Here is a 25837-nt window from a genome sequence, read left to right as displayed (position 1 = left end):
CTCTATTTGTTTAATGCCTCATGGTGATCTGTGGTTGACATAATTTGGCAAAAGTACTTGTAATGGGGATTTGGTTGACAGAGATTTAATGAACAAGAACTTTCCCACTAATTTGGGGAAATCTCATGCTGAGAAGCAAAAGCATAACAAACGTTTATTAAGTTTCTGTTGAAGTCACTTTACTAAACATACTCTTTAAAATCTCAAAGATTAGACTGTGGACCCACTTTATAAGTTCTCAATTTCTTCTAATACAACATACTGAATTTTACATATTGTAAGGAAAAGACATGGAAAATAGAGAGAAACATCTGGTTTTACTACTTAGAAAATGCAATAACTGTCAATTCCCTCCTGTTGGCATGCACCCCAAAATACACACTAGATTAAGAAAACCAATTTAGTGTTAGGAAGGCAGCTGACTCTAGTTTCTTCCTTCCAAATAGCCACTGCCATCTTCAACTTCAAATGTTTGTTTTACAACATAGGAAAACTCTCCTCTTTTGGAAAAAATAAGAACTAGTGTTCGTTATTGCTAAACATATTTGCAAACACACACACACCTGCTTAATGAGAAACATGCAAGATTTCTGCTTACAGAAGATTCTTGTAATTGATAAACTCTTCCATGAATATAAAGTTTTACCTACATGACTTTCCTGAGCTATTTCAGTGAGGGTATAGCATTGAGGAAAGAGAAATTAGGAGCACTTCTAAAAAAGTGTAATGTTCTCAAGAATCCAATAGATAATTAGAGGCCCATACTTCAAAAAGTATGGAAAGAACTCTAGTAAACTGGTTCTCAAACGTTGCTGCATTACAGAATCACTTGTGGATTTTCAAAAACTATTTAGGAAGAAATCCCATTGCCAGGGATTCTGATCTAACTGGTCTGGGGCCTGACCTGGACATCAGAACTTTCGAATGCTTTCCAGGTGAACCTATTGCAGCAAAGAATGGAAATTCTGCTCTCTTGCTGCATTAGCATTGATCAATGATATGCTCAGAGTTTGTATCTTCTGTTTGTTGGCTGTGCTCAGCTTCAGATTCCTGGTTATAAAATTATGTCCAGAGGAACTGCTTAACCAGGTTAATTTGCCTTTAGAAATCTTTAAAATTTCTTTCTATAGTGTATAGTTTAAAACATTTTTTTAAATTGTTATTAATTTATTTGGCTGCACTTAGTCTTATTGCTGCATGTGGGATCTTCCATTTTTAGTGTGGCATGCGTGATTTTTAGTTGCAGCATGGGATCTAGTTTCACTGAACTGCTAGGGAAGTCCCTAACCATTTTTAATACACTAAAATTATTACAAAGGATGTAAATGGAAAGGGCAGACTATTTGTTAAAAGCCACAATTATATCCATCCTTGTAGAAGCAAGAATTGGCAAATACAGAGAAAAGAAAGTACATGTTTGCTACAAGAGAGCTCAACTTCAGAAAAGTTAGAAATTGAGCATTTGAACATGGATTTTGAAAATGTCCTAATGACAAGGGCAGCCCTTGCATGGAAGGGTGATATAAATTTATCCTTGTTTACTTTGCAACTTTCAGTGGTAATGGAAAGCAATATGCTTATTTTCTGCTGCTCCCTGTGTGTATCTAACATAAAGAATACTCAGTCAAGAAAATTTTTGGAGACAATACAAATATGTTTAAAATTACACCCAAACAAAAGAAACATAAACATCACAGAATCATCACACACCATGGTGATTAGGACTGTGCCACTGGCCCCAAGAGGCCCCAGTAGGAAGGCTGTGCATTCAGAGTCCTGCTGGCGAGAAAGGACCACTGTGTCTAAAAGAAGAGAGAAAGTTTAACTTACATCAGAGGATGGAAAAAGAAGGGTCTGGGGGAAGCCATCAGGAGATCAAATGACAAGGAAGCAGGAAGACTAGAAAAGGACCTCAAATGTAGAATTAGAGAAATTAGATCATACCAGGTATAAATTGGGTTCCCTGGTGGCTCAGACAGTAAAGAACTGGCCACCAATGTATGAGACTGGGATTCTATCCCTGGGTGGGGAAGATCCCCTGGAGAAGGGAATGGCAACCCATTCCAGTACTCTTGCCTGGAGAATTCCATGCACAGAGGAACCTGGTAGGCTACAGTCCATGGGGTGGCAAAGAGATGGATAAGACTGAGGACTAACACTTTCACACAGGTATAATAAATATTGTGGTAAACAAACACAAAGACATGTACTTTCTTACGGCTACTTTGAAGACTTTTCTCTTGCCTGAAAAGTGTATCTTCTGTTTCATACTGTTATATTTGAATTCATATATTCACTTCTATACATTTCCATTACTTCCTACTTTTCCTACCAATTTGAAACCCACAGACAAACAGTTGATGAAAATAAAAAAAGTATGTTTTATTTATTATTTTTAAAACTACTGAGGTTTTTTTCTTACTGTCAGAAATATATGCTCATTGTGGAACTTTTGAAAAGTGCAGAAATATAAAGAAGAAAATCAGAACTGTCCATTTAATTACATGGAGACAAAAACTGTTATCATAGGGTTATGTTTTTTTCTAGACTTTTTTTTCATACTGATACTACAGAGACAACATTTTGAAAATATTAACCTCATCTACTTTATTTCTCCTGGATATCATATTTTCCTCTGACCATTTCACTAGTGTGCAAAGGAGAAGTAGGTGAAGTTCTCAAATACTAGCTCCATAGCTTTCTACCCCTCAGTGAATCAACTGTAAATGATGGGAGCTTATTAGAAACACTAAGATAGTTATGGGAGAACCCAAGAACATGGGACTAGTTCCCCACTTTCCTGGTATAAAATACCTCCCAGGGAAGGCCTATATTTAGCATGTCCAGCATGACATAGGAAGGGGAGGTGTTTAGAGATTACATTAGGGAACATTTGCTTCCCACGGTTTGCTCGAGGTCTTACTGGAAGTATCAGTCACACGCTGGGAAAACCAGGGCTGAAAAGACCTGGAGGAAGAGACCTCAGGACCAGAGAAAATGTCAGGTGTGATCAGTTGCAGCGTTAAATATTGCTTGCATCCTAAGGCTCAGTAGGTCCAATTCTGTTACCAGCAGATTGCCTAGAAACTAAGGCCTATTCCAGGGGACAAGAGCTACCAAGGACAAACTGGCAAGGGCAGTGAAAACTTTGAAAGATAGAAGATGAGTTCTATAGAAGAACATAAAGATGAGAAGTTCTAAAATAAAGAAGGTAAGATAGAAGAAGATAAAAGCAGAGTTCAAAATTTTTATAAAAATGATATCAATTCTATTAACATAAGAGTCAGAATCTTCAGGTTGACCAGCCACTCAATCCTCCATTGGCAAGAGGCTAATAAGCTTTTTTGTATACCTCCACTGGCCAGTATGGCTCCCTCTAACCACATGAGGTTACTGTGCACTTGAAATGTGACTAGTTCAAACAGAAATGTGATGAAAGTGTACAATGTATAGCAGATTTCAAAAATTTCCTATGAAAAAAGAATATAAAATATGCATTAATAATTTTTATATTGACAGCATAGTGAATGGATGTTGTTAGTTGCTGTCTAACAACCCCATGGTTGTTTGCAACCCCATGGACTGTAGCCCACCAGGCTTCTCTGTCCATGGGATTTCCCAGGCAAGAATACTGAAGTGGATTGCCACTTCCTTCTCCAGGGGATCCTCCCGACCCAGGGATGAAACCCATGTTTCCTGCATTGGCAGGTGAATTCTTTACCATTGAGCCCCCAGGGAAGACCATGGAATGGATAGACAGGTTAAATAAAGTGTACTATTAAAGTCAATTCTACCTGCTATTTTTAAATCTAGATACTAGAAAATTTTTAGCTACATATGTGATTCATGTAACATTTTTATTGGATAGCACTGCGTCATACCCTGGGGACATGGAGGGATGGAGTGAAATTATGGAAAGTAATGAGGACCCTAAGGGATATCAGAATCTGCATGCTGACCAGCCATATCACCCTTATATTGGAGGAGGCTGTCTGAGCTCCAGCGTAGGTTGGAGTTTCTACCTTTACCACCCAAAGAGACAATCTGAAATGAGACCATTTAGAAATGAAAGACTTATGGATACAGGGAGAGGGGAGGAAAGGATTAGATGTATAGAGAAAGTAAGATGGAAACTTACATTCAGTTCAGTTCAGTTGCTCAGTCATGTCCAACTCTTTGTGACCCCATGAATTGCAGCACGCCAGGCCTCCCTGTCCATCACCAACCCCCAGAGCTCACTCAAACTCACGTCCATCGAGTTAGTGATGCCATCCAACGATCTCATCCTCTGTTGTCCACTTCTCCTCCTGCTCCCAATTCCTCCCAGCATCAGGGTCTTTTCCAGTGAGTCATTTCTTCTCATCAGGTGGCCAAAGTATTGGGGTTTCAGCTTTAGCATCAGTCCTCCCAATGAACACCCAGGACTGATCTCCTTTAGGATGTACTGGTTGGATCTCTTTGCAGTCCAAGGGACTCTCAAGAGTCTTCTCCAACACCACAGTTCAAAAGCATCAATTCTTCAGCACTCAGCTTTGTTCACAATCCAACTCTCACATCCATACATGACCAATGGAAAACCATAGCCTTGACTAGATGGACCTTTGTTGGCAAAGTAATGTCTCTGCTTTTGAATATGCTATCTAGGTTGGTCATAACTTTCCTTCCAAGGAGTAAGCGTCTTTTAATCTCATGGCTGCAATCACCATTTGCAGTGATTTTGGAGCCCCCCAAAATAAAGTCTGACACTTTCCACTGTTTCCCCATCTATTTTGCCATGAAGTGATGGGACCAGATGCCATGATCTTCATTTTCTGAATGTTGAGCTTTAAGTCAACTTTTTCACTCTCCTCTTTCACTTTCATCAAGAGGCTTTTTAGTTCCTCTTCACTTTGTGCCATAAGGGTGGTGTCATCTGCATACCTGAGGTTATTGATATTTCTCCCGGCAATCTTGATTCCAGCTTGTGCTTCTTCCAGCCCAGCATTTCTCATGATGTACTCTGCATATAAGTTAAATAAGCAGGGTGATAATATACAGCCTTGACATACTCCTTTTCCTATTTGGAACCAGTCTGTTGTTCCATGTCCAGTTCTAACTGTTGCTTCCTGACCTGCATACAGGTTTCTCAAGAGGCAGGTCAGGTGGTCTGGTATTCCCATCTCTTTCAGAATTTTCCACAGTTTATTGTGATCCACACAGTCAAAGGCTTTGACATAGTCAATAAAGCAGAAATAGATGTTTTTCTGGAACTCTCTTGCTTTTTTGATGATCCAGCAGGTGTGGGCAATTTGATCTCTGGTTCCTCTGCCTTTGCTAATACCAGCTTGAACATCTGGAAGTTCACAGTTCATGTACTGCTGAAGCGTGGCTTGGAGAATTTTGAGCATTACTTTACTAGTGTGTGAGATGAGTGAGATTGTGCGGTAGTTTGAGCGTTCTTCGGCATTGCCTTTCTTTGGGATTGGAATGAAAACTGACCTTTTCCAGTTCTGCGGCCACTGCTGAGTTTTCCAAATTTGCTGGCATATTGAGTGCAGCACTTTCACAGCATCATCTTTCAGGATTTGAGGTAAAATAGATAGCCAATGGGAATCTGCTGTATATCTCAGGGAACTCAAACAGGGGATCTGTGTCAACTTAGAGGGGTGGGATTGGGAGCTAGATGGGAGGAAGGTTCAAACATATAAAATATCATGTATGAAATGAGTTGCCAGTCCAGGTTCGATGCACGATACTGGATGCTTGGGGCTGGTGCACTGGGACGACCCAGAGGGATGGAATGGGGAGGGAGGAGGGAGGAGGGTTCAGGATGGGGAACACATGTATACCTGTGGCGGATTCATTTTGATATTTGGCAAATCTAATACAGTTATGTTAAGTTTAAAAATAAAATAAAATTAAAAAAAAAAAAAAGAGTTAGTGGACATATGTACATATGGCTGATTCATGTTGACGTTTGACAGAAAACTACAAAATTCTGTAAAGCAATTATCTTTCAATTAAAAATTAAATGAAATTTAGAAAAAGAAATGAAAGAACCTAACATGCTTTTAATTTAAAAGTTTCCATTTGTCTTACTACCCTACAAGAAGGGGGCTCATAAGGAAGTTGAGATCAGTTCAGTTCAGTTCAGTCGCTCAGTCGTGTCCAACTCTTTGCGACCCCATGAGATCAGTTACTACTCTTCAAACATTTGGGATAATGTGAGTGAATATGTCACCCTGGTACAAATTAAAGTCTTATATTATATTGATATCACACTTTACATACATTTTAAAACTTCCTTTTATACTATTTTGCATACATTAATATTAATATTTTACCAACAAGAAAGGAAACAGCATTGCCTTGAAAAACAGATTTAAAAAGTAATGCTGTCTTTTCATCTTGCTCATAGTTTCCTTTGTTGTGCAGAAGCTTTTAAATTTAATTAGGTCCCATTTGTTTATTTTTGCTTTTATTTCCAATATTCTGGGAGGTGGGTCATAGAGGATCCTGCTGTGGTTTATGTTGGAGAGTGTTTTGCCTATGTTTTACTCTAGGAGTTTTACAGTTTCTGGTCTTACATTTAGGTCTTTAATCCATTTTGAGTTTATTTTTTGTATGGTGTTAGAAAGTGATCTAGTTTCATTCTTTTACAAGTGGTTGACCAGATTTCCCAGTATCACTTGTTAAAGAGATTGTTTTTTCACCATTGTATATTCTTGTCTCCTTTGTCAAAGATAAGGTGTCCATAGGTGTGTGGATTTATCTCTTGGCTTTCTATTTTGTTCCATTGATCTATATTTCTGTCTTTGTGCCAGTACCGTACTGTCTTGATGACTGTGGCTTTGTAGTAGAGCCTGAAGTCAGGCAGGTTGATTCCTCCAGTTCCATTCTTCTTTCTCAAGATTGCTTTGGCTATTTGAGGTTTTTTGTATTTCCATACAAATTGTGAAATTATTTGTTCTAGTTCTCTGAAAAATACTGTTGGTAGCTTGATAGGCATTGCATTGAATCTACAGATTGCTTTGGGTAGTATCTTCTTTTTCACTATATTGATTCTTCCGATCCATGAACATGGTATATTTCTCTATCTATTTGTGTCCTCTTTGATTTCTTTCACCAATATTTTATAGTTTTCTATATATAGGTCTTTAGTTTCTTTAGGTAGATATATTCCAAGGTATTTTATTCTTTTTGTTGCAATGGTGAATGGAATTAGCAAGGTGAAAATACAGCCTTCAGAATGGGAGAAAATAATAGCAAATGAAGCAATGGACAAAGAATTAATCTCAAAAATCTACAAGCAACTCCTGGAGCTCAATTCCAGAAAAATAAATGACCCAATCAAAAAGTGGGCCAAAGAACTAAACAGACATTTCTCCAAAGAAGACATACAGATGGCTAACAAACATATGAAAAGATGCTCAACATCACTCATTATCAGAGAAATTCAAATCAAAACCACAAAGAGGTACCATTTCACATCAGTCAGAATTGCTGCTATCCAAAAGTCTACAAACAATAAATGCAGGAGAGGGTGTGGAGAAAAGGGAACCCTCTTACACTGTTGGTGGGAATGCAATCTAGTACAGCCACTATGGAGAACAGTGTGGAGATTCCTTAAAAAACTGGAAATAGAACTGCCATACGACCCAGCAATCCCACTGCTGGGCATACACACCAAGGAAACCAGAATTGAAAGAGACACGTGTACCCCACTCTTCATCACAGCACTGTTTATAATAGCCAGGATATGGAAGCAACCTAGATGTAAGAAAGCTGTGGTACATATACACAATGGAGTATTACTCAGGCATTAAAAAGAATACATTTGAATCAGTTCTAATGAGGTGGATGAAACTGGAGCCTATTCTACAGAGTGAAGTAAGCCAGAAAGAAAAACACCAATACAGTATACTAACACATATATATGGAATTTAGAAAGATGGTAATGATAACCCTGTATGTGAAACAGCAAAAAAGACACAGAGGTATAGAACAGTCTTTTGGACTCTGTGGGAGAGGGTGAGGGTGGGATGATTTGTGAGAATGGCATTGAAACATGTAAATTATCACACGTGAAATGAATCGCCAGTCCAAGTTCAAAGCATGATACAGGGTACTCGGGGCTGGTGCACTGGGATGACCCTGAGGGATGGGATGGGGATGGAGGTGGGAGGGGGGTTGAGGATGGGGAATACATGTACATCCATGGCGGATTCATGTTGACATATGGCAAAACCAATACAATATTGTAAAGTAAAAAAATAAATTGATTAATTTAAAAAAGTAATGCTGAAGTGGAATATTATTCAATATAAAAGGAAAAAAGCTAATAATACACACAACTATATGGATGAGCCTCAAGAACATTATGCTAAATAAAATAATTCAGTGAGTTACATTATATAATATGTCTAGAAAAGGCAAATCTTTGAGTCAGAAATAGATTAATGGTCATTTGAAGCTAGGAGGGGGATTGGGAATTAATGCAAATAGGCATGAAAATCTTTTAGGGGTGAGGAAAATGATTTAAGACTGGACTATAGAGATGGTTGTAGAATTACATATATTTATTCTATATAAGTGTGTGTGCATGTGTGCTAGGTCGCTTCAGTTGTGTCCTTGAGACTCCATGGACTGAAACCTGCCAGGCTCCTCTGTCAATAGGACTCTCCACGCAAGAATACTAGCGTGGGTTGCCATGCCCTCCTCCAAGGGATCTTACCTACCCAGGGATCAAACTGACATCTCTTGTATTCCCTGCATTGTCTGAGGGCTTTATTACAACCAGCGCCACCTGGGAAGCCCCTGGTGGTGGTTTAGTCGCTAAGTCGTGTCTGAATTTTGAGACCCCATGGACTATACCTGCCAGGCTCCTCTGTCTATGGGGTTCTTCAGGCAAGAATACTGGAGTAGATTGCTATTTCCTTCTCCTGAGGATCTTCCTGACCCAGGTTTTGAACCTAGGTCTCCTGCATTGCAGGCAGATTCTTTACCAACTGAGCTATGAGGGAAGCCCTTATATAAGTGTAAATCATTTAATTGTACACTTAAAAGGGGAATTTATGATAACATAAATTATTTTTCAATGAAGGTTTTATGTGTTAAAAGTAGCAGTGTTATTAGCTTCCCATAAATCATGCTGAATTTTTACTCATCTTTATGAAAGACAGAAAATAGAAAAGTTAAAGAAATTAAAAACTGTTAGCAACCTTGCCTTTGTCAAGCACCCTACCAATATATTGTTAGGACATCAAAAATGAAACCTAAACTATTTAAAAATTAAATAATAAAAACATATTTCAAACCATGTAGAAAGTGGTCAAAGATACATAGATAATATATGCAAACAAATTTATCAGAAAGTAAAAGAGATTGAAAACAAAATAACTAAAAGCTTTAAACCCAAGAGGACAGAAAAAGCTCTATAATATTCAGGATCATGCTGTCTCCTCTGTTTTACTTCAAACACCTTCCTCAGTGAAATTAATTTTACCTAATCTAGGTACTTCCTAAGAGTCTATCACCTCTGCATCCCCACTGCCACTTTCTAGTTCAGACACTTTTCACATAGTGACTAAAGAAAATTTATAATTGGCTTCTTGGTCACTCAGTTCTACTTATTCCAAAATAATTTCCAGGTCTTCACCAGAAAAAAAAGAAATAACAGAGCAAAACAAAAACTATGAAATCTTCCAGAGAACCTAAGAAGAGATTTGAACTGGAGAGCTACTCTGGAATGATGGTCCGAGAATGGAGATTAAATTTGGCACATAAATCAGCTCTCAATAACAAAGTTTCAATGTAAAAAATTAACAGATTTTAAAATTGAAATGATATAGTAATTAACATATTTTTGAAAAGAACAATGAATGAACACAAAATTATTAAAACAGAAAAACAATAATTAAAACAGCATGTTATTGATGTAGAAATAAAAATATAGATCAGTTTTTATTTAATCTAGTCAAGTGTCTATATGGATATAAAAGCATAATTAGAAATGTAGTATATAATAAAAGAGTAGCATTAAAATCAGGGGGAAAGGATGAATCATTATATAACTGGTGTAGAGATGGTGGTCTATCAGTTTAGAAATATGAAAGGCTTCCCTGGTGGCTCAGCTGGTAAAGAATCAGCCTGCAATGACGTAGACCTGGGTTTGATCCCTGGGTTGTGAAGATCCCCTGGAGAAGGGAATATCTACCCATTCCAGTATTCTGGCCTGGAGAATTCCATGGACTGTATAGTCCATGGGGTTGCAGAGCTGGACACAACACTGGGCAGCTTTCATAAAAGTCAGAAACTTAGCTCACATCTTTCATGAAAGAAATAGCAGATGGCTAAACTTTAGAAGCAACATGGATAATATATAATATTTAAAAAGAATTAGGTTGGTTTATTTGCAGGGATATCCATTTTGAAGATTGTGCTTTGCAAAAGTGATGCTTAGCCAGGAGTAAAAATGGGGTATGATGTCCAGTTTTGCCTCTGCTTGTCAAGCTGTGTGTCATGGTTCAGGAGGGGAGTCTTGTCTTTTCCTAATTTGTCTGCTTCCTGTAGGGAATCTATGTACTTTGCCACCAGAAAGGGGTTCAGTTCAGTTCAGTCGCTCAGTCGTGTCCAACTCTTTGCGACCCCATGAATTGCAGCACGCCAGGCCTCCCTGTCCATCACCATCTCCTGGAGTTCACTCAAACTCATGTCCATCGAGTCGGTCATCCCATCCAGCCATCTCATCCTCTGTCGTCCCCTTCTCCTCCTGCCCGCAATCCCTTCCAGCATCAGAGTCTTTTCCAATGAGGCAACTCTTCGCTGAGGTGACCAAAGTATTGGAGTTTCAGCTTTAGCATCATTCCTTCCAAAGAAATCCCAGGGCTGATCTCCTTCAGAATGGACGGGTTGGATCTCCTTGCAGTCCAAGGGACTCTCAAGAGTCTTCTCCAACACCACAGTTCAAAAGCATCAATTCTTCGGCACTCAGCCTTCTTCACAGTCCAACTCTCACATCTATACATGACCACTGGAAAAACCATAGCCTTGACTAGACGGACCTTTGTTGGCAAAGTAATGTCTCTGCTTTTGAATATGCTATCTAGGTTGGTCATAACTTTCCTTCCAAGGAGTAAATGTCTTTTAATTTCATGGCTGCATCACCATCTGCAGTGATTTTGGACTTAGGCATATATAATTTGTATGTATGTATTAAACAGCTGATATTAGAGAAGACTTCCAGTGGAGAGATTGCATGAGGGTCTCCCAAAATATACATACAGCTCATACAACTCAACAATGAACAAACAACTCACCCACCTGGAAAATAGGCAGAAGACCTCAATAGACATTTCTCCAAAGAAGACATACAGATAGTCAGTAGGTACGTGAGAAGATGCTCAATATCACTAATTATTAGAGATATGCAAATACAATGGGAGACAGTACCTCCTCAAATGGTCAGAATGGCCATCATTAAAAAGTCTACAAATAGCAAATGCTGGAGAGAATGTGGAGAAAAGGGAATCCTCCTATGCCGTTGGTGGGAATGTAAGTTGGTACGGCCACTGTGGAAAACAGTATGGAGGTTCCCCATGCAAGCATACTCAGTCACTAAGTTGTGTCTGACTCTGTGTGACCCCATGGACTGTAGCCCACCAGGTTTCTCTGTCTATGAGATTTTCCAGGCAAGAATACTGGAGTACATTGCCATTTCCTTCTCCGGGGGTCTTCCCAACCCAGAGTTCCAACCTACATCTTCTGCATTGGTAGGAAGATTCTTTACCACTGAGCCACCCAGAGAGTCCTCAGAAAACTAGAAATAGAATTACCATATGATCTAACAAACCTGCTTCTGGGAATATACCCAGACAAAACTATAATTCAAAAAGATGCACACACCCCTATATTCATAGTGGCACTATTCACAATAGCCAAAATATGGAAACAACCTAAATGTTCATTGACAGATGAATGGATAAAGAAGATGTGGTACATATATACAATGGAGTACTACTCAGCCATAAAAAGTGTGAAATAATGCCATTTGCAGTAACATGGATGACACTAGAGATTATCATACTAAGTGAGGTAAGTCAGGAGAAAGGTAAACACCATATGATATCACTTATATGTGGAATCTAAAATATGACACAAATGAAATGAAACAGAGTCAGACTCACAGACACAGAGATCAGACTTGTGGTTTCCAAGCTGGGGCAGGAGGGTGGAGAGTGATGGACTAGGAATTTGGGGCTGGTAGATGCAAGCTATTACATTTAAAATGGATAAACAGCAAGGTCTTAGTATATAGCACAGGGAACTATATACAATCTCCTGGGATAAACATAATGGAAAAGAATCTTTTAAAAAAAGAATGCATAAAAATTTAAAACTAAGTCACTTTGCTGTACAGCAGAGATTGCCACAACATTGTAAATCAACTATATTTCAGTTTTGAAAAGTGTCCCCATTATTACACCTTTTATTTAAAACATTTAAAATGCTTAAATATTTTGAGAACAAATTATGTTAGTGTCACATGTTTTAAAACATCAATTGACAGTAATCTTTATATCTAATGGATGTTCACTGTGTGTGCATTCCATTTGATATCTCACTTATTTCTTGCAACAATCCCACGAAGAAGATACTATTTATTTCTTCATTATATAGGTGAAGAAACTGAAGCACAGAAATGTGAAATAATTTACCCAAATGTCACACAGTTATAAAGGATAGAGACAGGATTCTTATGTTGACAACCTGATTCTAGAGCCTTCCCTCTCCACTTCTTTGACATTGTTGAGAAATAAAAATAGGGCATTAGGAGGTTAGTGGAAACTATGTCAAGAACAATGTCAATAAAGTGATGAGGGCACAAGACAGTTTATAACAGATTGAGACAGGAAATGTAATTAGTAAAGAAATTGCTCTATCTCTTTATTATGTTGAACTGCATAAAACTGCCAATACTTAACCATTGTTTGACCTATAAAAAGGGAATTTTCTTATGGTTTAACCTAATATATGTGTTAATTTATGAGTACTGTTTTCAAGAAATTTAATATTAGAGTTAGAAAATAGAAAAATGAAATAACAGAAGTTTGCAAACTCTCAAGGCTATGTGTATGTGTGTTTTTAACAGATTTGGAAACTGCTTCAAGCCTTCTTATTCTGACCTGAGAAAAATGTGCCTACAGTTAAAATATCATGGTGTGGGGAGGGTGGAGGGAGGAGGGTTCAGGATGGGGAGCACATGTATACCTGAGGCGGATTCGTTTTGATGTTTGGCAAAACTAATACAGTGTTTCAGGTTTAAAAATAAAATAAAATTTAAAAAAAAAACAAACAAAAAACAAATATGAGATTTGTGAATTGTATTTCAGTAGTGGAGAAAAACATTTTAACCAATCAACCACATTTCTCAGCATCAGGATGGCTGCAAAAGAACACAATTTCTAGCTCTTGTCAGAAGCAAAAGTTATCAGCTGTTTTTACATGTTAGATTCTCTTTCTCTAAATCACAAAATGAGGACTGTGCTTTTATCTACAATATCATCCAAAAATTTCTGAGAATTATGTTCTGATACATTATCTGGATATTTTAATGGCCCTCCTCACTCATTTTCCATTGGCATACAAGGATTGGATTCATAATTATCTGAATCTATATTTCAGATGAGTAAAATATACAGATCATAAACTCTTAAAAATTGATAGCTCACTTAGCATTCAAAAGTTATCCAGTTCAGTTTTTTTACAAAGAACAAAACAGAGCCTAATAGAGGTTAAATTAATGACTTTCCCTAGGTCGTACACCATTCAAATAATATACTAAAACCCTGGTCTCCTGGTTCCTAATCTTTAGTACTGTTTTCATTATGTTATAATATGACACTTATTTTTCTTTTATGTTAGGTAAGACAGGCCCATTTAATTTTCCTTTTCTTCTTTTCAACTAAAGTTCTGAATCAGCTTATCTTGATAATTATTGGGACAAGAAGCACAAGGCTGAAATGGCTCTGTAATCAAAGAAACTCCTTGGCTAAGAGGGTAGATTCTACTAGAAGCATGCAGGGACTTCACCGCTGTTCCTTTTTCCCCACCCCCTTTAATTCCTGGGGCTCTCTTTTGTTCCTCTAGCTGAGTTTCAGACTATCCAACCAGCCTTTTGATCCCCACATTTGCCTTGCCTTTAATACTGAACTGCCTCTTTCTGCCTCTGACCCATGGCCTGGCCTGCCCTCTGGTATCCTCTTATATCTTGGTTTGTGCTTAACTGATTTCTCACTGGTTGTTTCATCACTTAGCCTTGAGCCCTAGCTTTGCTATATTCTTGATTTTTTCATAATAGATTAAACTCAATTATAAATCCTGAGATACATGGAAAATCAACTGAATTTTATTCAGAAGCTTGAGGGGAATTGCCTGGCATCTGTGTGGAACCCCAGATTCACTCTGCAACTTGGTGACTGGAATTTGAAATTATTTCCATGGGTCACAAAGGAAGCTTCCTAGATATAAGTGAACTTCGTTGTGTAAAATGGTTATGTCATCTTAAGTTAAATAAGTCTAAAATGTAATTTTTACTACTTTAATAGACTTCATTTTTAGAGCAGTTTTAAGTTCACAATGAAATTGAGCAGAAAATATGAAGAGTTGCAGGCAATTTTTTTTTTACATTGACTAACTGTAAAGAAAACTTTATTATGATTTATGTTACAAAATGAAAGATCTATTTTTAATTTATCTTTTGTGAAAATCCACTCAGGAGCTGGCTAAACTATAACTATGCCAGTTACCAATTTATTGTCTCTCAGCTCCAAATCTACCCTTCATTATCTGCTCTATGAAAATAGAGATGGACCTTGTAACATTTCTGCTTTGCAGCTGGCACAGTGCTTAGCCATGATGGAAAAGTGTGCTGGAGGGATTCTGAAGAAGGAAAAGGCTTTCCTTCCTAGTTTCTGTGTTTACTCCTCCTTCTTGCTCCTGCTTCATGGCTGCCAGCAGCACTTGTGGGGTACACTCAGGGGTGCTTGTGGAGCTCAGTTGCACCCTGTGGGCAGTTTCCCATCAAATTTCAGAAGTACTCTCATCGTCAGATTCCCATCAAGTCTTGGAAGCATGAGCATCACAATGCTTGACTTCCAGTTTGGGCATCCTGCACCCAGGTAGGGTGTTCCTGCTTGCCCAGTGACTGGGAACAACTTCTGGATGAGCCCATTCAAGGACTTTCCCACCACGTGGCAGCCCACAACCACACCTTCTGCAGTGAGATCTGAATCCCAACTGTGAAGAGGAGGGTTCGCACTCTCAAATTTGTTTCTTCCATGAGAACCCTCCTTCAGCCCTGGGACATTCTTTAAACTTCTCTGTATCCTTTTACGTAACTGAGAATTAATATTTTTTTATCTTAAACTTCCCCTATTCAAAATACTATGTTGTCTCTGCCCCTTCACTGACCTTGATTGATACATTAAACTAGGGAAAAGTAATTTTAACTTTCAGTGCAGTAAATCCTCATAGAATGAGGAAACTGGATCTCAGATGTCCTTTCCAGCTCTAAAATTACAGTATTCTAGGGAATTCAAGGTTTTTCCTATATCAAATATCTCATAAGTATAATAAAAGGAATACCACACAGCACAGTATGATTGTGTATTGTCTTTCTCAGCCTCAGTCATAGTAAATGGGTCTCCCTTTTCCTCTGAATAATGGTCTCTTTCTTCTAGGACAAAATATTAAGTCACTGCAGCAGCCAGTATTATTTCACAAACACAGGGGGCAATCAAATACTATGAAATTCTCTGTGATGATTCTAACTAGGAAGCTATCTAAGGAACAAAATGGAAAATTAGAGATTTGTGTATGAATATGAAAGTTTAAAATATAAGTATCACTTTTCAATTTGTGAATATAAATATTGCAAGGACATATTAAGTACAGAAAAATGCTCCCTCTGATATTATTTATCCTAACACATTATGTAAGATTCCATTCACTTAACACATTACAAAAGACTTCTATTACCACACAATTTACTGTTTTGGTTTTTTTTTTTTTTACCTTTCTCTGTCTTTTACTGATTGTTCAGCCATTAATTTCTTCAGTTCTTCCAGACGCCGAAGATCTCTCATTTCCATTTCCTGCCATTTCTGTTCTTTATCAGCCCGGTATTTTCTTATCTAATGTATAAGTATCACATAAAATTTAAATTAACGACAAATACAAAAACAAGGAACAAAGTTATAACAACATTATCCATTGGTTCATATAGCAAAGACTGAATTTAAATGGCCCTCCATGTTTTTGGTCTGCCTACAATACACTGACAACAGAAAAAATAAGTTAAAACATGAAAGTACATGTCCTGAGAAACTGCACGGTTTAACAGTTTCTAAAGTGAAAATGTAACATGTGCTCAAGACCTAAAGTTTTAATCTATGGCTAAAATAATCGACTTTCAGGGAACCACAAAAAAAGCATATTATCGTCTCTAAAGTATATGATCTACCTGTTACTCAAGAATATTTTTATCCTCTTATGGTAATGTAGTCTTTAACAAATATAGCATTAAATCTATTTTTACTTTAAAAGCATGAGTTTATTTATGCTAATGGACAGCAAGATATTGAAAGCTTTATGCTTCTAGGGATGTGGCAGGAGATAGGCGGGAGGAAGGAGGAAAAGAAAAAATTAGCAGGGTTGTGATAAATAGTAGTTCTGACTTATGTGGTAAAATGAAGGACAAATTTATCAAGCTCAAAAAAATGAAAGTACTGTCTCACTAGGCATGTTTTACCTCCCTTTTCTGGGAATGGAGTCAGCAAGAGAAAACCTGAAGCACACATAAGCTATTTTCAGGGGGCCGAAACCATTATTCCCCTAGTGACGGTGCAACTGAAGTTTATGTTTAATTGACAGAGGACCATTCAATGACTGGCCTGCCATGCTGTGTCTGGGTCAAGAGACTGAATCTTGCTGGTAAAAAACAGTACATTAATGGTGAATTGTAGTGAGTTACTACCAGCAGAGGGGCTTTCGTAAAGGTTGGGTTAGCCTCATCCCCAAGGTGGCATTTTTCTCTTTTGAGAAGTGAATATGAAAAGCTAAGTGGTTTTCAGACTTGCCCAGCAATGTGGTCTCTGGCCCCTGGAAGAACAAGAAGAGGCATTCCAAGTGCCATGGCCACAGCCTAGCAACTCTGCAGCAGGCCTGCAACACCAGCAGCCGCAACAGCAACATCCATTCAGTGCTTAATGAGTAACTGCATGGCTCCAAGGTAAGGTGATTCTACAGCAGACATGGTTGAAGTCTGAATTTGGGGGGAACAGAGAGGAAGCTAGAAAGGTAGCAGCACCAAAGATGGAAGGTGAAAGAGAGGGTAGGAAAGGGAGAAAAAGGAACACTGACACATTTCAGAGTCCTAACTGACAAATGCCTCAGCATTCTATTAGTGCCAGATATGGAAATGTTAACAACCATTATATTACCTCCCTCTGGGTTTATAACTGATCTTTATTTTATTCTTCATACTTTTCTGTGTTACCTTATTTTGTGCAGTGAATATATATTTCTTTCATAATCAGAGAGAAAAGAGATACTTCAAAAGAAAAGATATTGGATTACAGGGCATTTTTCTCTGGGTTCTGACCATTGACAATATTGCTTACTCCCAGCATTGACCTTGAGGGGAAGTCAGTGGTCCTTCTGCCGACAATCCCTTGACAAGAAGTGGACCAATCCCAGGTTGCTGGTATCTTCAGATCACTGACACCATGTGGTTCAGTGGCCTGTGCAGGCTCTGGAAGTGTGTCACACCTGAGGCTTTTTGGCATCTCAGAACCAACAATTTCCATCCTTGACTCTGGTATCCTCAGCCTTTGCTATAGCTAACAAATCACTCTCTTTCTCTCTCTCCCCCTCACTCCCTCCTTCCCTCTTGTTTTGGCTGAAATTCTCCTGAGTGAAGGATGCTTTTCTTATGATGCCTTGTTTGCCAGGAGGCTGGGGAATGGCTTGAGCATTTTCTGTCTTGTTAATGGCTACTTTGAGACCACGATGCTGTCCCTCGCAGGTACAATGCTTTCTTCCTTTGATGCTTACACCATCTGGCTGTATTACACCATCTACCTAGCCTTATCACCAGTATGTGTGGACTTCCAGGTCTCTCTCAAATATTCATTGAGAATTCAGATGTCTGAGCCACAGCCACATGGGCCTTGTCTAGAAGAACTCCTTCTACCTTCCTAGTCAACTTCCGTCTGAAGCCCCTCTGACCTGCTAACTCACAGATGCATGACTTCCTCCATTCCAGTGAGCCACCTCCCCGTCCAGGATTCTACTATCATGGAGAATGGCTCCAATTCCAAGAGCTTCAATTATAGCCAGTTATCTTACAACCAGACCTATGACCCTTTCCCATCATCCTCTGTGTTCTGCTTGTATAATTTTATTCCTCTGGTATAAGCCTCACCACAAGGCTTTGCTAATTAGTATACTTATTCCTCTGTCCCAGTACACTGCAGAAACGGTGATTTATTATCCTCCGCACTTCCAGCAACAACCAAAGTGTCTAGGAGATAGAATATACCTAATACACGTGTGATTGATGAAAGAATTACATGACTTTATAAACTGGTACCAAATTGATGGTTTCAGTTGAATATTGACAATCAACATTCCTTTTATGAACTCCTGGCCAGTGCTTCTCAGCTTGCTTATGGTATCATTTGAAAGCCTGTTCACTATATTAAGTTCCATACCTGCCTCTACTTCTTTGCTTTTATCAGAAGAAATGGAGATTCTAATGTCCTGCTCCTCAGAGGAAATGAGGAGCACTTCCAAAACTTACCCCCACCTGGGCTCCATATCCTATTCTCCAATTCCATTTCTATAATCTTCCTCCATCACCTACCCTTTCTTCTCTTGTAACTTCAACCTCTTGGTCTTTGCTTCTTTCTCCTCACATGAAAATCTAAACAAATTTTATTCGTTAACCAAAATTGTAAAGTACTTTCTTTACACACCCCAAGACTGTAGCACCATACCCTTCATTGTCCCCTTTCAGCCAAGAATCAGATCAGATCAGTCACTCAGTTGTGTCCGACTCCTTGCGACCCCATGAATCGCAGCACGCCAGGCCTCCCTGTCCATCACCAACTCCCAGAGTTCACTCAGACTCACGTCCATCGAGTCAGTGATGCCATCCAGCCATCTCATTCTCTGTCGTCCCCTTCTCCTCTTGCCCCCAATCCCTCCCAGCATCAGAGTCTTTTCCAATGAGTCAACTCTTCACATAAGGTGGCCAAAGTACTGGAGTTTCAGCTTTAGCATCATTCCTTCCAAAGAAATCCCAGGGCTGATCTCCTTCAGAATGGACGGGTTGGATCTCCTTGCAGTCCAAGGGACTCTCAAGAGTCTTCTCCAACACCACAGTTCAAAAGCATCAATTCTTCGGCGCCCAGCCTTCTTCACAGTTCAACTCTCACATCCATACATGACCACAGGAAAAACCATAGCCTTGACTAGACGAACCTTTGTTGGCAAAGTCTCTGCTTTTGAATATGCTATCTAGGTGGGTCATAACTTTCCTTCCAAGGAGTAAGCGTCTTTTACTTTCATGACTGCAGTCACCATCTGTAGTGATTTTGGAGCCCAGAAAAATAAAGTCTGACACTGTTTCCACTGTTTCCCCATCTATTTCCCATGAAGTGGTGGGACCGGATGCCATGATCTTCGTTTTCTGAATGTTGAGCTTTAAGCCAACTTTTCCACTCTCCACTTTCACTTTCATCAAGAGGCTTCTCCTATTTTAATCCTCACCCATGATGTACCTCTGCCTCCACTCCAATTGACTGCTTCTGACAGTGACTTCCCAATGAACAAACCAAATTCATTTTACATAATGTCTTATTTTTTTAAGTGTCTTTGTATTTGATTCTATCAATGCTTATAGTCTTAAGAAACTAGTGACTTTGGCATTCATTTATTCAAAAAATACTCATTGAGCATCTACTTTAAGCCAGATACTTGGAATATGATGCTTAAAAAGAAATAAAGCCTTGGCTTCAAGGTTCTGAGAGTTTCTGGAAAGAGAGATAACAAGTAAATGAATGAAAAGAATATTATGTTAAATTCTAGGAAGGAAATAAATATGGCAATAATTTAGAAAATCTGGGAAAAACTATTAGAAAGCATAGTTTTAAATGACATTTGGATTAAAATTTGGAAGATGAGGGTAAGGAAACAATGAAAAGAGATGAAGGAGACCACTGAAGGAAGTGTGAGTTTTGGGTGCAATAGCATTGAGTGAAAATGACTTTGCACTTGTTCAGAATTGGGAAGACACCAGAGCAGCTGGAACAGGTGGTTCCAATTTAGACTGGAGGTGAGTTTGGTAAACTAGATGGTGGCTAGACAATTAGGCAAGGATTTAGTTCTGAAAAAAGACATAGAAGAGTTTAAAGCAAAGAGTGATATGATGTGACTTAAATTTTTAAAAGAATGGACAGTAGAGAAGCAAAATAGAAGAAAAGCAAAAATAACCACTGGGATTCAGGAAATTAAGAATTCAAATCTAAAATGTGCTTTTGAATAGAGTCAAAGTGCTCATTGAAGGATTAGATATAGTAGTTGAAGTTAAAAGAATCAAGGATAATTCCTAGGGTTTTGGTAGAGCAACCAGGTAGATGATGGTACCAATAACTGAGATGGGAAATTAGAAGAATAACAGGTTCAGAAAAGAAAGTCAAGGGCTCACTATTAAACATTAAACAGTTGACATAACTGAATGACATCTAAGTAGAAATTCCACATAAACATCTGGAGGTACACAGATGGGTGGCTCAGGAGAATTCAGGACTGGAGATCTAAATTAAGGAGAGATGCCAAGGGACTAGACAACATCTGTAGAGTAAGAACATAAATAGAAAAGAGAAGGCAGTCATGCACTTTCATGTTTATCTGCCTTTTGCAGTTTCATCAACCAGTATAACTTCATTTTCCTTCTCTACATGTCAGTTTTACTCTACCATTAAGACCAGAACAAATGCCATCTTCTTGAATCTTCCTCTGAACCCTCTAGGAAAAATGTTAGCTCAATCCTTGGCATACCACTGGTCCTTAATTAAGATTTTTTTACCCTCACTTCTTTGTTCTGCCTTGTACTCTTTCATTTGCTTTCAGGAGGGACTGCCACTGCCATTGTTATTGATCTATCTGGGCATTTACTACATGCCTGGCATGCTCTGCCCTGCCTTATTGCCTGCTAAATCCCCCTGTCCATCATTTAAGACTCAACTATAGCATTGCTTTCCCAGCCTTCCTCCTTTCCCCTCTTCTCCAGACATAGTTAGGCACTATTTTATGTATCTTTAGCATAGCACTTTCCATATTGATCTGCATTATTCACCTTTGTATGCCTAGGACATTGTATCATGTCTGACACACAATAGGGCTTAAGTGATCATCGCTAAGGTGAGTGGAAGCATTTTCTGATCTCTGGTCTGAGAATAACAAAGTTATGGATGGGAACCAGGCCAGCAGTTTTATTTGCAGGGTGGTAAAGTCCAAACTAAACACTTCCCTAAGGACAGTTCCATTCACTTTCCATCAGTTAATAAGAGCAGGAAGTGTGTGTCATGAAATACTTTTCAAGCTTTAACTAAAGTTAAGGTTAAGAGTATTTAACTAGCCCTTTAGGACATTTGTTGAGACATAGATTGTAAACATACTACTTTTTAGACTTTTTGAGTGGTTCTTACAGCTTTCCAATGATAGGGGAACCAGAAAGCTAGCGCACAGGAGACAAGTTGAATTTAAACCTTGTTTCTTCTAGACTTGCAGACTAAATTTCTTGAAAAAGTTTTCTTTTCTGAAAACCGAAATGGGCCCTCATTATCCTTCATTTCCTCTTGTTATCTTTGATTCTACTGGATAGTCCTCTTTCACAGTTCCACATTTTGTTCATTTTGGTAAAGTTAAGCCATTATAAGTATAAACAAACTTAAGAAACTATTCCCTATACAGATTTATGAGCCAAAATAATGTTGTGCTATCTTTTCAGAGGGTTTAAGATACTTTTTATATCCCACCTTACTTTTGTAATCTTCCAAACAATTTGTTTCCTATTAAAAACTTGACTAGTAAACATGATGTTTATGGTATTAGAGTAAATCAGAGTTTAATTTTTAAAATCTTGTGCTAATATTACATAAACATTCAACTATAACTTTTTCATTTCTTCAGTCCGAGTTATAATTTAGTATGGAATAAAAATTTCTTATTTACACATAGAAGGGTTTCCCCTGTGACTCAGATGGTAAAGAATCTGCCTGTAATGTAGGAGACCTGGGTTGGGAAGATCCCCTGGAGAAAGGAATGGTAACCCACTCCAGTATTTCTGCTGCAAAATCCCATGGACAGAGGAGTCTGGAGGCTACAGTCCATGAGATGGCAAAGAATCGGACTAATCAACTAATCGGACCAAGCAACTAATACTTGGACTTCTCAGACATTAGAAAGTTAGGGCTAAAGCATTATAGTAGGAAAACAGTTTAGTCTCTAATTTCAAGCAATCTATGTGATATTGAATCTTTGAACAAATAAACTTCTGGACCTTGCTCCTAAGTCATAACAAAGGTTTCAATGACTTATTCAGGAGGAGGTCATAATTTTTAACCAGATAGGCAAAGTATATGAAATATGAAGTGAAAAATATTCAGTTCCATTCCTCATAAACCACTGAGGTAAAACAATTTTGATTTAATTTTCTAAGATTCATTTACTTAGCTAATTCCTTGCATCTTTTCTACTTTGGCCTAGAATATGCACTGCCACACACACACACACACACACACACACATACACAAATGTGTCGTTGCTATATATGAAAACATGACAGGACCTCTTAATAAAAAAAACCATTTTTTTTTACTTTAAATTTTCCCACGTTTCACGTAGATGAGCCTATTATATCACATAAAATCGCCACCAACAGAAGTTTGACTCATTTCTATGCAATCAGTTTGACAATCATCTATATTTTGCCACATAAAGTTTCATACATTTGTGTGAACTTCTGAAAGGTTAGGAACATGCTTTACACTGCAGCATTTATTTGTAACCAGTAGTATCCCATCTTGGAGATAAGAGATATACAAGACACATATTTGCTAAATTACTCCAGTAGAAAATAATATGGAAAGGCAACATTGTACATAGCACTTTTCTTGTATCAATTCATATAAATCCAAACCTATTAATAAAGCATCCAGATAGATAATAATGACAGACCATAGACATGAGTGAACCAATTTGTTTAGTTGTGTGGTGTATAGAGGTATGTTTAATCCCAGCAGAGCATGGGAACATGACATTTCTCTAAGTCAAATTGTCTATGGAAGCCAAATTCAAGGTTTTTTGTGCTAAAGATGGACACTTGGTCACTTCCATCCTCAGAACCTTTCAACTAACATTATCTCTTCATCCTTTATGGTATAGAGATCTCTGTGGGCTTTAATCCAGGATGTGCTGAAGCTTCTGAGCAAAAAATTAGCCTCAAAAGAATTATTTTGCAGGATATTCTTTATGCAAAGATGGGACAACTCTCTACATGGGTAAAAAATCAAAGCTAGTTCTCTGGTTTTTAAAATAGAAAATCAGTTTTTACATCCTCCTGCCTGGTTATTTGAATATAATGGATCTCCTTTCAGTCTACAGTTCAGACTATTTGTATTTCAGCTACTTACTTTCAGTGTCTTGAAGATTTTTGACACCAATCTCCAATCTGATAAACAAGAGCATCTACCATTAGTGAGAGGGTAAACTGTCATACTCTTTTAGAAGAATAAATAGGGAAATGACTAGCAAAAGTCTTAAAAATTAAAAAATGAAATTAAAGAATTAATACCAGATACCTATACAAAGATTTATATATAGGTATATTCATTACAGCCTTAAAATAGGCTGAAAAATTGAAAATAATATAATACCTCCCAAATAAGAAATTGGTTAAATGCAATTATTCACATAATGAAACACTAAGCAAACACTAAAAATTATGTGGTAGAAATACAGAGTAAAATACCCTGGATATATTGACAGATGGGAAAAATCAGATTAAAAATATATATGTAGTATGTATGCAGTTAGATTAAAATCCTGCCTGGTGGGCTACGGCCCATAGGGTTGCAAAGAGCTGGACATGACTAAAGTGACTTAGCAGAGTTGGTGATGGATATGGAGGCCTGGCGTGCTGTGATTCATGGGGTCACAAAGAGTCGGACATGACTGAGTGACTGAACTGAACTGATACATAAGGAAAAAAGAATAAATATAAGAATATTTAATCTTTTGCTAATGGTTTACAATTTGGGGTGGATTTATGGTATTTTGTGTGCTTAATTGCATTTTCCAAACTATCTACAATGGACATAAAAGACTTCATAATTACAAAGGGGTGTATTAAAAGTATAGCCAAGAAAAATAAAAATTTAGAAGAAATATTTACGGGACATGACTGTTATTCATTCTGGAAGTTTCCAAATTCTATTCCCATATCAAATCAGATGACAAAATACTGTATATCCTTGTATATAACATTTTCTATATTTGTCACCTTGCATGCACCACTTTCCATTTTTGTAAAAACGTTTTATAGAATTATGATTTAATTTTATTTGGAAGGCCTTATAAAGGTTAACACGATATTATATGAGAGTTGGTTTAGATGCAGTAAAACTACTGAAGATGCTTTTCCTTGGGCAGTTTGCCTCCCTCCTCCTGCCAGCTCTGGTTGTGCTAGATGTTGTCTATTATTAGCAAATAAGAACTAAATGCTTCCTTTTAACTTTACCCATGTTCAATTACAGCACCCCTTTTTAGTCTTGGTGTGCTGACATAACTATATTCCCATCCTCTTGGTTTTTTGTCTCTTATTCTCTTACTAATTTTCTATTTTAACGATTCCTAATAGGAAACAGATGGCACACTCAAAATTAGGATAAATCCAGAAGAATGTAATAAGGGGATGATGATAAAGAAGATTGGAATGCAGGGCAATCACAAGGGCGCATGTGGCAGCCAGGCTGCTCTACCCAGAGCCAGAGAAGAGCTTGTCAGGTGGCCTTCCCCATCTCCTGCATGGGGAGGGCCACCTGGCTATGGCTGAGACCTTTGTTGGAGGACACAGCTAGTCAACACAACTCTGCAGGGTCAGGAGCTGCGAGAACAACGGTCCCAACCTCACTTTCTTATCTTATCTTCATCCGTAGCATTCCACTTCGACTGAACCCAACCAAAGGCCCAAGAATAAGGGAGCCTCCTATAAGACAACTCTCAGGGACATACAGCAGAATGGAGAGTAGACATGACCGAGTGGGTGGATATCTAGCACAATAACATTAGTGCCTTTATTATAAATTGTTTGGAAGTATGTGGTTTCTATATGTGTAAGTAAATAACATGAATTTTTTTAGGTGATGTTCACTTTGGTCATTTATGTGAGCATTTTTCCCATAGCTGAGCTGCCAACTCAAATTGGCAATAGCTATTTTCTGCCTCAGTGTAGTCTTATGTCCCTAGAACATGATGAGCCAAGAAAGTATTCTGGGGTAAACACATTAGTTATCTCCCTCTTAATTGAAATGCCAGGTGGATTTAAAAATAACTGTGATATCTTCTTTAGGAGTAAAGTCTATTTTCAGTCTGCGCATTGAAATATTACATAATGATCATGTCATATGTTGATATGACTAAAATGAATTTATAATCTTGTTTAATTTCTGTCTTTTCACTATTCATTAAAAAGGGAGTATATATACTGAGGATGTTGTATTTCAAAGCCTGA

At 38.0% G+C, this 25837-nt stretch overlaps 1 protein-coding gene across 1 annotated transcript in view; it reads right to left on the bottom strand.

The window, feature by feature from the left end:
- Positions 1–25837, bottom strand: part of CCDC148 (coiled-coil domain containing 148) — a 221190-nt gene that overhangs the window by 51951 nt on the left and 143402 nt on the right. Inside the window, exon 12 of the mRNA XM_045164090.1 lies at positions 16054–16172. Coding sequence (XP_045020025.1) covers positions 16054–16172 — 119 coding nt within the window. The remainder of the gene's footprint in view (positions 1–16053; positions 16173–25837) is intronic.

The sequence above is a fragment of the Bubalus bubalis genome, chromosome 2 (genome assembly GCF_019923935.1).
Source record: "Bubalus bubalis isolate 160015118507 breed Murrah chromosome 2, NDDB_SH_1, whole genome shotgun sequence".
Lineage (NCBI taxonomy): Eukaryota > Metazoa > Chordata > Mammalia > Artiodactyla > Bovidae > Bubalus > Bubalus bubalis.
This window is presented reverse-complemented; position numbering and strand designations above follow the sequence as displayed.